The sequence below is a fragment of the Poecilia mexicana genome, unplaced genomic scaffold (assembly GCF_051168715.1).
Source record: "Poecilia mexicana isolate PSO_F unplaced genomic scaffold, ASM5116871v1 scaffold_16, whole genome shotgun sequence".
In the NCBI taxonomy this organism is placed as follows: Eukaryota; Metazoa; Chordata; class Actinopteri; order Cyprinodontiformes; family Poeciliidae; genus Poecilia; species Poecilia mexicana.
In genome coordinates, this window is record NW_028263385.1 from 19,153,649 (window position 1) to 19,168,733 (window position 15,085).

The following is a 15,085-nucleotide window of genomic DNA, read 5'->3' on the forward strand; positions in this document are numbered from 1 at the left end:
GGAGGCAAGGTGTCTTTTCTGCTGACGGTGAAACTCGGAGAACAGTTTGTGCCGAAGAGCTTGCGTGCTTCAGAGAAGTTCAAAAAATTTCACATCTGTCGGCCTCAACTCCATTAAAGTGAGATCTTTGCGGGCTTTAAAAGCAGCTAAATGGAGAAAACTGGTTCTAGTTTTTGATCAGGTTTTTTTTTCCCAGTTTTCTTAGCTAACATCATATATATATATATATTTTTCTTTATTCTGCAGGTTTACACACATCTCCATGTTATTGAGGAGAGGATGAACCAGAGTCTTGCTCTGCTTTACAAGGATCCAACATTAGCTGAGGAGCTGCACGGTGACATCCGTAAGACAAACGGCTTTTTTCTGAACCGTTCGGTTTTACAGTCAGCCTTGTGAGGAAGATGTTTAAATTACATACGCTTACAATGTGAATAAGTGTTACAATATTTGTATCTTTTAATAATTTATCAGAGTGTTTTTTTCAATGTAGAAGTGAAAGAAATGCCGATAATTATTAGACAGTAATGCGGGTGCTCAAATTGAGATTTCTTGTGAACTCTTGTCTTATTTCTATAAAGGTCACAACTATATATATATATATATATATATATATATATATATATATATACTTCCACCAATATTTGGTTTGTCTCCTGGCTAGCAAGTTGAGCTGCAACGCACTGTTAGCAGCCAACAACTTTCTGACATACACCTGATACGTCTATACTTCACTTTATTTAAATTTGTTGCTTTCCAGATGTGAAGCACATTAAACTTATGTTTTCTTTAATCTTGCTGTGCTTTATCAAAAACCAGACTCAAGTGTGTTTCTGGGATCATTGTCCTGCTGGAACAAAGATTTGTGGCCAAGTTTCAATAATCTAGTTGTTGTTTTTAGGTAAAGTTGGAATAATTTGGAAGTTGTCTTGCTAATTTTATATATAAAATTATGTTTTATATATATATATATAAAAATTTCATTCACTTTCAGCAAAATAACTGCTGATCATTGTGCTATTAATGATGAGCAGTTGCAGTGTTTTTAGGTTTGAAGGCCCAGTCTTGAGTCCTCTGAGCATTTTTCTGACATTGTTTCCTTATTACTTCAATCAGTGTTCTGTCTCACCGTAAACATTTTCTGAAGAAGGTAAATAGCCTAACCCATGTAGGCAGCTGCAAATATTAAGCCGACGAGAGCAGGAGCCTCTCTCTCGGTCAGCACCGGCTGAGTTAAAACTTGTGTCACAGAGAACAACGTAGCCGCCCCTTTTCTATCAAAAACCAACCCAATAACCCCCCCCTCCACCCCCCAAACAAATCTTCTTCATTGCGAGCTCTGACACAGGCCGTGCTCAGTTGTCAGCACTCGAACAAAAGCAGCTCTTCCACCTTCTCTAAGCAAACTGCTAAGTTTGCATCAGATCTGTGGTAAACTGACAGCTCAACCACACAGCCGGCCTACTGGAGTTTCTGTACTGATAGTTCACAACACATTTACACCCAGACAGACGACCAAGAGCTTCTTTTATTTGAACAAATGTCAACGCTAATACGCTGAACATGAAAAGAAAAAAAAATCCCTGGCTCACTCAGACAGGTTGTACCTCTTGTTCTACAATAATAGATGTTCAGTTCGAACTGAATCTGTATTTCACTTTCACTGAATTTTGTTAATAATCCATCCATGCATTGCTAAAGTGTCATTGTGAACGTTGCCTCAGGACAGATTCTTTGTTTCAGTGGTTTTTCTGATTTCTGTGGATGGCGGAAAGTCTCAACCTGGATGGACGGACGGACGGATGAATGGACAAAAATCCATATACACATTTGTTTTTACAGAGAAGCATTCCTCTGATTATTTCAGTTTATATATAATAAAATAAATAAACGGAGGCCTTACTCCTCGACGCAGTCGTCACAGGTTCGAGTCCCGGCATGTTGACCTGTCTTCCCCGTCTCGCAACCCACATTCCTGTCTGACCAACGTCAAGTAAAAGCCACTAAAGCCAGAAAAAACTTTAAAAATAAAAAAATAAGTGGTATAAAAATGCATCGTATATCGTTTATATGTAATATTATTTGTTTTGTTTCTTATTATGTCTGGCCTTCTCTAAATACCTTAAAGGCACCGAGGGTTTCCTTCTGGTGAACAGTGGCGCTGTTATTCCAGCAGCTTCGTGGTTTATGTCACACTGGGCCTGTTTTTCTTCCTGGGTTGCAATGAAACATTCCGATCCCACTTCCTGTCAGCTTCAGGTCAGACGGTTAAAAGCTCAATGCTCATTTTCCCAACCTTGCCGATCCCAAACGGACATATGGCTAGTTTTAAGGTGAATAAACGAGCTAGCACGAAGCTATCTAGAGTGTAGACTGTGCTTCTGCCAGGAAACAAATCGATAAAAAAAATGAACTTTAACAAAGCGCCCCTGATGAATTGTGAAATAGCCCACAAGACGTTTGCGGGGAGCTCGTTGATGGCGGTAAAAACGCGACACCCAGTGTGAATGTGTTCATATATTTGAATCTGCGTTTAGAATAAATGAGCTGAAGCTCGTGTGTTCAGTTCATGTTTTAAAAAGTCATTTCAACGGTTTGTTCAAATGCATTATTAAAGGCTCAAGCCTTTCAACAGAACAGAAAATTAGCTTTGATAATGTGTGCTTTTTGTGCAATCCCTGCAGAGGAGCTTGTCAAGGCGGAGCGAGGGGACATCAGTGAACTCATGACCACTTCCTTCTCTGAGACTCGGACCACCGAAGAGCTCGTACCAGCAGAGAGCGAGGAAGAGAAGGATGATGAAGAGGAGGAGGAGAGGGCCTTCCAGAACCGCCCCTATCCTCCTCGCATTGGTACTCGCTCGCTCATTACTCATCCAAGCGCCCACGTATCTAACGTCCTTTAGCTCTTCCCTCATTTTGTGAGGACGTGTAAAATGATGGTCTGCTTTCTCGCTCATTACTCTTGTTAATGATGCTTCTTTTCCCTCTTCCTGCCATTTTCTCCTAGATTTACAGTCTAATAAGAAAGGTGAGCTACAGTTCGGCATCATTTAACCGCAGAACTGTGCACTTTACAGTAATTACAGCAATTTGTTTATCTTAACATTTCTCATAGCTTATTATGCTTCTGTTTTGTTTTTGTTTTTTTTTATCTGTTCCTCGTGTGTACAGAGGATGAGTACGATTACACCACATCTGAGAGAGGTCCTACTTATGAATATGAAGAAAAGGTAAGCTGATGGTTACTTTATTCTGTCTGTCTTCAAATGCTGAGTATTTTATGTTCACTTATATTTCATTAGACAGAAACGGTTGATGTGAGAAGATGTCCACTTAAAACATCTCCTTGAAAGTGTTTTTGCAGGGGCTTTTCAGTCACTGAGACGTTAGCGTCATTACTTAAATGCATAAGGTTAAAAATATTAGTCACACAAGGACACATTTCAAACTTTTTTGTGATCACTGACCTTCTGCACTTGGGCTGTGGTTATTCTCACTGCTTCTTCACTTTTTCCTTCAACTAAGCTTTCCGTTATCATGCTCAGAGACGGGCTGCACCGTAGTGGAGCTGTTCACACTGTCACCTTATAGAAACAAAGTTGTGAGTTCAAATCTAAGCCTGAGGTCCGTCTGCACGGCTGCTAGTGCTCAGCCTTTTTTTTTTGGTCTTATGCACTGCTGCACAATATATCAATTACGATCAAAACATCACCATATCCGGTAACACTTTATTTGAAGGGGGGTGAATAAGACTGACATGACACTGTCATAAACATGACATAACACCTGTCATGAACATGAATAAGCCTTCATGAATATTTATGACTCTTGTCATAAAGCGTCATTCGGTAAATTATGACACTTTTAATACAAAGTTGACATTATTCAAAATGTCTTTGTTATGACAACTTGACATTAACCAAGAAATCATTACTGATATAAATGTGTTATAAAAGTATTACTGATTGCACTTTAAAAATTAGGTAACTTTATGTTATTAAAGGTAAAGTTTAAACAGTAATGATTTATTGGTTAATGTCAATGTCGTAAGGAGGGGTTGTTGGTGGTGAGGAGAGACGCTGAGACCCAGGTTATGGTGATGAATAAGATGTATTTAATAATAAAGATGCTCAACACAGTCCAAGGCAGGCAGCACGGCAGGAACAAGCACGCAGCTAGATACCGGTAGCAACTGTCAAAAAACGGACTAGACGGAACAGACACAAACCAGGACTTAACAGTTCCACTGGCGAGTGAGAACACACTGAGACGTGAGACAAACGACAACGACAAGGACCCGACGAGGAACACAGACAACAGGTGGGTTTAAATACACACGGGGTAATTAAGGGAATGAGACACACCTGGGGAGCAATCAACGGGGAGGACAGGACAGAGACTCACAGGAACACAGGACTGAACACAGAGAAACTCAAAAATAAACACACAGAAACACGGAACCTAACAGTCAAGTTGTCATAACAAAAACATTTTGAATAATGTCAACTTTGTATTAAAAGTGTCATAATTTACCGAATGACGCTTTATGACAACAGTCATAAATATTCATGAAGGCTTATTCATGTTCATGACAGGTGTTATGTCATGTTTATGACAGTGTCATGTCAGTCTTATTCACCCCCTTTCAAATAAAGTGTTACCCCATATGCAATATCACAATTGCAAAGACCGGCTTGGACACAATATTATTATTATATTCGGCAAGTTTGATGGAATCTAACTGGCAGAAGTATATTTTTAGTAGCCACAATGCTAATGCTCAAGGTGAGTAATTGGGACTTTGTATTGCTGTAAAGAAAGAAAAAAAATGAATTAATTCTAACTGTTCATTGTGGAGGGTGGGGAAGGGGTGATGATTAAATATTCAAATTTTCTTAGAAACTGAATCAGCTAAGTAACACTGACTAATGAACCTTTTGACGGTACTTTGATTTACCGAGATGCACCTACGTAGTTTTTTATTGTTATATATTCTGTGTTAATGCAGATTAACACCTCTGCTGAGCTGAAACAGGTACTCAAGCCCAATGAGATCGCAAGAGACGAACTGGTAAGAGCTTGTGTTGCAACTGTTTTCTAAGCCTTTGAAAGAATTTTGATATGTGGAAAATTGTATTTTATTGTGATAAATTACAATAACAATGACATATTCTGCACTGAAACCTCTTTGCTGTTTAATATTGCTTCCTCCCAAAGCAACCTGATGCCCTGGACACGTTTAACCGTGGCGCCATGGTTGGGTTGCTGGTGGTGGCCGTAGCCATCGCCATGGTGATGGTCATCAGCCTGCTTCTGGTGCGCAGAAAGCCATACGGCACCATTAGCCATGGCATTGTGGAGGTAGGACCCAAACCAGACCTTTAATTTAGGAATAAATGTAAAATAAAATAAAAAAAACTGTTATCATGGGTTTTAATGTTATAATTTGGCAGATAAAAAGTCACCATCTTGCCTGCAGTACATTGTGCTCCTTTATCTGGATAAAAAGACTAAAAGGCCAATCTAACTCAGCTCAGTTAATCTGCAGCTAACGTCCAGATAGCTCCTTTTTGTCGTCCTTTCGCCATATTAGGTTTGCATTAAATACTCTACCAAGTCGTGCGTGAAGACATGTTTCACATGGAAAATTATCAGTAACGAACCACAGAGTCTCACATCGTCAGTACTGATAACCACAAACACTTATGTGAAGAGCAGCTTGATGTGGAAGTGACAAGCTGCAAAATGTCTGAGATAAAAGTAGCTTAATCGCATTTCGAACCGATTCCACGCCAACTAGATCATCCAAAGAAACATCCTTCTGTTTCACCAAACTAAGATTGTTCAGACTTGTCTCTGTTAGGGGTAAATAGACCGGTGATAAGATCAACTCAGTAAAACCCTGCGTCATTATTTGGGGGTTTCTTTTGTTGTTTTTCTGTCTCGCTTACAAACAAAATTACTAGTGCCATACTTACTCAGTAGCTTTTATGTTTTACTTTTTGAAGCTGAGTGTCTTGACATTTTTAAAGAGCGATCTAGGATTTCATGTTGTCTTTACCGTTCAACATGCTATTTGAATAAAGCAGATTGCTGTTGATTTTCATTAGTCAGGAACTGTCAACAAGTCAGAAAAACAAAACAACTGGAAGCAACCAGTAACATAATACCCAGTACCTAATTGTGACCCTTTAAAATGTAACCAATAATATAATAATTTTCCAGTAATGACTGCGTGAGAACAACATTTTGCAATTAACTGTGTTACAAATGTGGGTCACATAATCGCCGCCCTCTTCCTGAATTCTGACGCAATCTGTTGGGCGAGCAGCTTAGTAAGAACACGTCACAGAAGTTAATTAATTATGTTTAATCATATATGATGACATTGTGAATTTAAATGTCTAAGCTAGTTAACAGTATGATAAAATTGATTTTAGTACAAGTACTATTACAAATAGGTCCTGAAACCATTATTCAGGAGAGAGTGCTGCAACGCACATATATATGAATAAACTACTAGGATGACTTGGCAAGCTAAACTGGTTATTAATTACAAACTGCACAAAAGCTTTTAAAAAAAAAAGTCTTTGGTGGGAATGTAACGCAGGTGTTTGCGTGTGCCTGGTCTTGTAAAGAAATGAATGTATGACTAAATGTTTTTATCAAAAAAAATCTTAAAAAAACCAGGATATTTTTGACAAGTTATTATCGGCTTTGGCTTCATCGCAGTTAAAATGACTGACATTTTAGGCAGATATGATCTTATTTGTTGTACACTACTGTGTGCTATACAGAGGTAAAAAAGATAATAAAACCTTCAAATCTGACTGATACAGACCTGCTGCATAGACTGACTGTGTGCTAAAGAGTAATTCTGCTGTGATCTAAAGACGTTTCGATTTAAAGGTTTCTGCATAGATTTGCCGAGTGTCTCCACGGTTTGTGTAGAGAAATCTATCAATTCCCTCCATCCTTTTTTTCACTGGTATTTTCCCTTCTATGACTTGAACACCTTTGTTTTTATCTTAGTCAATGGCATGAGCTCTATTTGCATATGTTCCTTCGATGTTATAACTCAAGCCCTTGTTGTTTTTGGCAGCAGGTCGATCCCATGTTGACACCGGAGGAAAGGCAGCTCAACAAAATGCAAAACCACGGCTACGAGAACCCCACCTACAAGTTCTTTGAGCAGATGAACTGAAGCACTGGATGCTACCAGCAAGTCATGCCTGACCACATTTTGTCCCTCCAAACCCCCCTCCCCTCCGACCTGTCTCCCCACTCGTCTTGAAAGTGGTGTCCCAGATGCACTTCCTGTGATGGATCTATGACGTGTTGCATATTTAAATTAACTGATGATAAAGTGCTAGGTTCCTTTCCCATAGCCAGTTAATCGCATCGTAATGCGATTAATGAGATGTAACACAATCCTATATTACTTATTGTAGTCAAATATTCCTTTTTGGGTAAGCAGAGCTACACCATTTCATAACCGCAGAAACCATCCATCTCATCCTTGTGGCATGACTTGACCTACTGCTCCTCCCTTGAAACTGAATTTTGAATGGTGCATAATGCTTTATTATTAGTATTTATTTTTCATTAGTAGTTTCTTTCTTGAGGCTGAACCACGGTTAGATTTATCTGTGTAGATGAGCGTGAATGGCAGCCTAGCTGATAGTCTAGCTGAAAACTTACCTCCACGAGTTACTATGACAACGGTAGGGAAAGATGTGGAGTTTACGAATGTATGAGACAAACGGGCTTTGATTTAAAAACACAAATTAACGCAGAAACACTGTATGTGCCGGTTGTTCAAAAGAATGCACACGAGACATAATTTAGCCAGTTTATTTGTTTTACTATTCGGCTTTCAAAAAGATCCGTGCTAACAGAATATTCTGAAGTCTATTGGTTTACTGGAAGCATGACAACTTTTTGGTGTATGATGCTGCAGTATTTATTTGTGTTGTTCCTGTCATTGCTTTCGAAGAGTCCAAAACGTTCCAGACGGACACTGTAAATAACGTAAGTACCTGCTACTAGATGTAGGCATTTCTATGATTAATTTGCATCGGTGTAATGGAAATAATATGTTTAAAAAAAATAAAATAAAGAAATAATAATAAACACATTGTGCTGTTATGAGAAGGAGAAACATTTTCCTAACATGGCTGATTGAAAACGGACTGTTGTAAAAACCAGCACAAGACAACGACACAGCAACTACTTTCTGAATGTATTTGAGGTAGACGTTGAGATTCCTCCCTCTTTTACTTTTAATGCGTCACTCCCCTTGTAGTGAACATCGGTAGGTAGCGCACTTTGACACATTTAAGGATGCTTTCCCTGGTGCCCTTGTCATCACTTTGTGTAGCAGCCTGTTTATTTTCACATTTGAGCAAAGGGATTATTCTAAATAAATCCTGCACAGAGCGGTAAAGTGTAAAAAAAAAAAAAAAAAAAGAAAAAGGGCACAACTATGGTATTGGGTCACCATATGAAGTATCATCTAGAGTCTAGACAAAGACACTCTGCCATGGTAGTCATACTCTTGTTTTTTTCCAATATATATCTATCTATATATATATATATATATATATATATCTATATATATATATATAGATAGATATATATATATATATATATATATATACATCAATTTGACCTCTTTAAACTCATCACACTGGATTATAGTAGTCTGTAGAAGCTTCATATAGGTCTCCTCGTAGAAAGGCTTTCAACTGAATGACTCATTCTAGTTTTCATATTTATGATCAACCTGCTACCCTAAATAGGCGAGTCAAGAAAAGGGATTGCCCCTTGAAATTCTGACGAACTGTTTACGGCTTAGTGTGTCATTTTGTTTTCCTCTACCCTCTAAAATTTATTACTGGTCACCTCGATTAGAAAAGGTCACACTGTGGAGTTTATCAGGCTTTAATTATATGTTTTAGCACAAGCAATGCCATGTTTGTTTATGTCTGCTGGCAGTTTTACATAAAGCTCCTGAAGAAACTGAGTGAGGGGAGGGGCTTTTCTTTTTATTTGTGTGTGCGCGCAGGTGTGTGTGCGTGTGTGTGTGTGTGTGTGTTTTCAGAAAGAAAAGAGAAAAAATGAAATTGAGGTTTGCCATAATTTTGTTTGTCTCGTTAGGTGGGTTAAAAAGCGGGTTGTGGTCATGTTATGACAGGATAAGAGAAGTCGCAGCCCCGTGTATAAAGTGTACAGCTCCGTTAGTGAATGAAAACATTGTATGTTCACAGTTTAAGTCAGTCGATCTTGTAATGATACTACTGAAACCATAGATGAGAATAAGCTTGCCTGTGTTTCCCAAACCACCGAAGGTTTCCTACCAGCATTTAGCAAAACTCAACATGGTGTATACTCTAGTTACTCAAGTCACATTTGTACTTAAACATCCTGATTCAGATTCTAGACTTCTTCTTCTTCTTCGTTGGTCCGTCCCCTTACTCCCTGATAAAAGTATAAACTATGTTATCGAGGTTTTGATTGCTGCATTATTGCCTTTTACAATGCTGTGTTTTGGATGTAACTATTCTGTATTTTTTATTTATTATGTAACAATCAGTTGGATTGAGGGTCACGCAATTCACATGTAATTAAAAGCATGTATGCAAAAAAAAAAAAAAAAAAATAGATGATGCTGAGGAAATGTGAATCGTAATTGACATGCAGTGGCATTAAGCACAACTAAATTGTTGTTACACCTGGTGAACCGATGTAAATTTACTCACTGGGATGTTGTTACTACTACTGAAAGAGCTGTTCTTCATTTTCATTGAGACCTTTAACCAAAGACATGCTCCGTGACTTCTTGAGACAGATTCCTTTATTTGGCAAAGTGTTCCTGTGTAACTGTACTGTAAACAATCTGGCAAATTTAAACTGGTTGAGTTCATTAAAAGTGTAATAAAGGTGAATGACCCCTTAAGAATCATCTGTGTGTGGTTTTTTTGTTTCTGTTTTTTTTGTTTGTTTGTTTGTTTGTTTTTTTAGCACAGGCGCATCTCTGTGAAATAAATCACTTTAAAATGAAATTATTGTATTAAGTCAGTTCGAAAAAGTGAATAATATTAATTAACTTAAAGTGATATATTTCAAGGGTTTATTTTTTTTATCAATTTTGGCTCACATTACATGAATCTTATACGTTTTTCAGCCTCACTTTTTCCTTCCACTGAACCTTCTGTAATTATACTTGGATACCACACTGTGCCTAGGCAATCATTTGTGGCCTAACCTCTCTGTAGAAAGTGTCAGTGACTTCCACCTTGACAAATGTCTGAAAAACTAAAAACAAAAAAAAAACTAAAAAACACTAATTTTGTGAACAACAGGACGAGGGAGGCGGAACGAACCTCAGATCATTATTAGCTTTGTGCGATTATTCTTCAGCCCACATCTATAAGTTAATTAAACATGTAACTGTGTTATAATAAGAAAAAACCCGAGAAGCCCACATTAATTTGGGTCAAATAGTTTCGTCATCCTTCCACCAGCTTCTCAAAGAAAGTTTGTTGTAATTTCTGATGTAACTGGTGTGTATGCTGCTTGATCACATTCACCTTTTCTATTCTACCCACCTTTTTTTCCGGGGTGATGGCCACTCCAAAACATCGACTTGGTTGTTCTTAGGCAAGATGTTTGGACATTTATATGGTGCTTAAATTTGCATATTTATTTGAGCAGATGTGGCGCCTCCAGGCATATAAAAATTGCACCCAGTGATGAAACAGTGTCCAATTCATCCACAGGTGGTCCTCCATTTAACTCAAATATCATGAATTAAGTGTTAAAGGCCATGACATCATCACATGGGCTTTCCCAAATTGATCAAAAGCACACAAAGCTTTGTGTATGTAAAGTTAAAAATCTTTGTTAAAAGAATAAAACTTTTTTTTTTTTAACAAGTCAGTTTCATTATTTTGTCATTTAGAAAATATGAAATTATTTGGTAATCTTCGCTGACAACATGGGAAAGGTGTAGTGTGTTTTAATGTCACATAGAAAAACATGTCCTTTTATACAGTGTATGTAAATCTTTGGTTTCAACTGTACAAGTAGTGGGGGTAGGGGGAAACCTTCAGGCTTACTCGTACTGGAAAATCAGCTCTTCTTCCACTTCAAGTCTACTTTAGGTTTCTTTGGAAAAAGAAACCTAAAGTACACACACAAAAAAAAAACATGCTTTTTTACATACAGTTTTAACTGGAATTAGCAATGGCTATACAGATAGATAGCAAGGACTTGGCCCAAGTAGTTGCACAAGCACATCTATTTCTGTTCTTTAGTGTGTTAGTGTGTGGGTGTTTGTGTTATATTGACGTAAAAACATTTGGTAGTAAAACTTTTTAGAGATTAAAATCATGACCAAGTCTGAGATAAGAGAATTTCTCAGTTTTCAGCATGGAGTTTCAGTGACTCCTTAAGCCACAGTGTCAATTCTGTGAAGCCAAAATTGTATCTCACTTCCTTTGTCAGGAAAAGCTACATGAGATAATATCATTCTGTTACCTTATTTTAAACGACAGAAAAGAAAAAGAAAAAAGCTCAAAAATAAAAAAAGAAAGAAAAACATTCATTTGCTAAGTTATGGAAGGAGTTCGATTCAAGAAAGGCTAAAGGAACTTTACCTTGTTCAGTTTATACAATGTGTCCCGGTAACTTAAAATTTCATATTATTGCATCTTACAATGCAGCCAATTGCTTGGGCTAATAAGACAAGAGAACAATGTAATCAAAATATACTAGTCTGTTCCGACTGAATGCTTTTTACATATTTCATGTTTAAAAAGCTGCTATCTACTAGCAAATCTACTGTTTGCTTGTAAATTTATCAGATATTTGTTAAAATTTCATTAAAATATTTCACCAAACTTTGCAACATTTACATTTTACTGTTTGCATTGTAGTTTCTGACCAACGAGATTTTATTTTCTAAGATGGCGTATCTCAGTAAAAGTAAAATAAGATTTACTAGGAACTCTTAAAGACCTTTCAAGCGATTTGATAAAGTCTCCTTTACTGTCCCCACAGGGCGGTTCATTTGCAGCAGTCTACAAAGTCTACACCACGACAGTAACGCTCACATTCTACAGATCATGATATAAGTTAATGATTTTTAAAATCAAACATTTTGTGGTAATTAATATTTCAAGTTTACTTTAAAATGTAAATGGTTGTGACCCAAAACACAATTAGTTTACCACAAAAGTTCCCAAATGTTCTGAAATATTGGCATGAGTTATAGTTTTAGGGATTCGGAAGCAGTAAAATAAAAATCCTAAGAAAACTATATAAAACCAAGAATCCAGCTGTAATTAAAGAATCGATTAACAAAAACTAAATGAAAATTTAAGGGTCTTACTTGTAATATTAGCCAAGCTGTGTTGTTATTCTGCTAATTGTAGAAACGGGTTGTCAAACATCCACAATGCAAGACTGTGAAAAGGTCATAAAATTGTATCCAATCTGACGAAAAACTACCAAAAAATTCATTAAATTCTGGTGCAAGATAATATTAGTAGACTATAAAGCTGATTGAAAAAGCTATTAAAAACCCACTTTCAGTTAAATCAATCAGATTTTTATCATTTCAGCAGTTTTACATTGTACTGGCTATGTTTCCAAACAAATAAATAGGTAACTAATTGATTCTCAGTCTGTTATTTAACTTTATTAGTAGGAATACTCAAATTTCCACCTACCATAGCAAATAAGTATTTATTTATTTTTTTGCATACTTATGTTGGGGGAATGGAGCAATCTCTAACATCTTTAGAACTAAAAAGGTGAACTGGTCCCTCTGTTTGGAGGTCAGTCTTTGCTCCAAGTGGAAGAGTTCAAGTATCTTAGTGTCTTGGCTGAAATGTGGTTTTTCCATATAGTACCTGGGGTTGGAGACAGAATGGGAAGCTCCATCATCCATGGAGAGCCTGGAGTAGAGCCACCGCCCAGCGGACTGATGATGCTGTACTTAATATGATGTCACAATATTTTTTTTTTACCTGCAAGGCTCGTCTACAGCAGAAGGAGGGACCGGGTCGGTCGGTCGGCATGCTTTTTTTGTCTGTCGGCCATATTGGATTTAACAAAAATATTTTCGTGCATTTGCAGTTGATGACCAGTAGTTGGTAGTGTATTTTATGATGCATTAGTGTCCACTTCAGTGGTCTGTGTGCATTTATAACATAAAAATCCACTAAAAGAAGCACAAGAAAACGGCTTTTAGACAGCTGTCCACTGTCGTGACCACTATGCATGAAAGGGTTAATCTGATGAATTTAGGAGGTTAGGTGGAGAAAACCAGCCATCAACAAAGGGTTGAAGAGCCTTTAGCTATCTTTTGCGACTCTAGTTTCTGAGGAAAGCTTCTTTTGAACTTAAAGTAGAGCGATGAGTAATGCAGCACGGCAGCTGTTGTCACCTGCGCATGCAGTTTCTTTGATGTCTTAACAAAGGCATGACAAGCAAATCTAAGTTCTCCGCAATGTAATGCAATTAAAAAGCATCGGACATCCAATCAAATCAATTAATAGGTCACTCTGACACAGTTCCCAAGCAGTAGCTCACCTGACAGTCAGTGGGGGTGTGGGCGGCGCTCACACTTCCTTCACCTACAAATTACAAAGAAGTGTCAAGCCCCAGCCTCCACTTCTTCCAAACCACAACACTGACGGGTAGTCCTGCTCACCCAGATTACTGTGAAAAGGCTCTGTGGCTGTACAGTAACAGTTTGCTATTGATGCCTGTAGCGCGGATCAGTCATCTTGGTAGTGGTTCCTGTGAAGTCAACTGCTCACATACCGCCAGTGCGGTAACGTAAGCCGACTCATATTAACCTAGACTTTAATCACTTCGCAGTCTGAGTGAACATCTTGTTTAGTTCGGTAACACTTTGATTCATTCAACAAAACAACAATACGAAACCCCTTTGTTCATAAAAATGAAGTTGTTTTTGTAGCTGGATCAAAGGTGCGCTTGCACGACAGACGCAGTTGATCAATACCTTTAACATCATTTTTGTGACAATCCGTCGCTTTTTACGCCGATGTGCACAGAAGATGAGCTTGTCACCTTTTTTGCTATCCTGCTCAGACACACCCCAGTGAGTCAGCATTGCATGGGGGAGTCTGATGGTGATTGTTCAACTGACAGTGAGGGGATAGCAGCTGCTCAGGAGTGTGATGTGAGAGGGGGCTGAGGTGTGCATGGGGTGGGGGGAAGGGCTGATGCGAACATTCTTGATATTACTTGTAGGTGAAGCCCTTCTCATCACTGCTTGCTTCCCATGTTGTGCAAGGTGACATTTAAGCATTGGTATGATGCTAATTTCCTTGAGGGGAATAGATGAGATCATGGTGTCTGTCCAGTGGTTTTGAGGACTCAGTGATGAGTGTTTGCACCGAGTGCTCGCAGAGAAGCCCCAAATGTCACCGCGTAGCTCAGAGCCATGAATACGCCCACAGTCTGACAAACCACCAGACTGAGTAATCATAAATGGTCAGTTGTTATAAGTTACAGTGATGCAGAGCTGCAAAATCCTTCTCTTACTAATGCATCAACATCTCAAACTTGCGATCACAGCGATTACGACGAAACCACACGGTGGTTAACTCGACATGCATGCAATGATCATTTAAGGTAACGAAATAAAAAAATGCAAGAAGAATTTTCATTAAATATCTGAACGTAGAAGCTCTCACTTGCACACGAGCGCCTCAAATTTTCAGCGCTTTCCATGGCAATGCTAACATGAAACTTCTTTTTTTTTGTCAGCCTTCACTTTGTTCAATGGGTTTACGGTGGCTTTCAAAATTAGTTGTATTACTCTCAACTTCAAAAGGAAAAAAATTGGATCTTATCAGCAAGACAAAACAATGTCAGTGCATCGGAAAAAGCACATAGCTACTCATAAAGGTTGGAAAAGTAGAACAAATCTCGCTTGAAATCTTGAACGTTTTGGGGACAATTGCTTGCTCTGCTTTAATCCATGTACATTACATGCTAATAAGGCTTAATGGGTTGTCTATATGTGCACATTATGTATAATTTTC

The 15,085-nt window shown here is 38.0% G+C and overlaps 2 protein-coding genes across 3 annotated transcripts in view; one reads left to right on the plus strand and one right to left on the minus strand.

Moving 5' to 3' along the window:
• The window catches only part of aplp1 (amyloid beta precursor like protein 1), a 44,678-nt gene extending 34,715 nt beyond the window's left edge, over positions 1 to 9,963 (plus strand). The window contains exons 11-17 of one of the 2 annotated variants that reach the window (XM_088014068.1): positions 247 to 346; positions 2,685 to 2,852; positions 3,010 to 3,030; positions 3,174 to 3,232; positions 5,011 to 5,073; positions 5,220 to 5,363; positions 7,105 to 9,963. In XM_088014068.1, the coding sequence (XP_087870194.1) occupies positions 247 to 346; positions 2,685 to 2,852; positions 3,010 to 3,030; positions 3,174 to 3,232; positions 5,011 to 5,073; positions 5,220 to 5,363; positions 7,105 to 7,206 (657 nt within the window). In that variant the 3' untranslated portion in view covers positions 7,207 to 9,963. The remainder of the gene's footprint in view (positions 1 to 246; positions 347 to 2,684; positions 2,853 to 3,009; positions 3,031 to 3,173; positions 3,233 to 5,010; positions 5,074 to 5,219; positions 5,364 to 7,104) is intronic. The other variant, XM_088014069.1, reaches the window with a different exon arrangement.
• The window catches only part of kmt2bb (lysine (K)-specific methyltransferase 2Bb), a 386,582-nt gene that overhangs the window by 283,365 nt on the left and 88,132 nt on the right, over positions 1 to 15,085 (minus strand). The gene's annotated exons all lie outside the window — the stretch shown is intronic.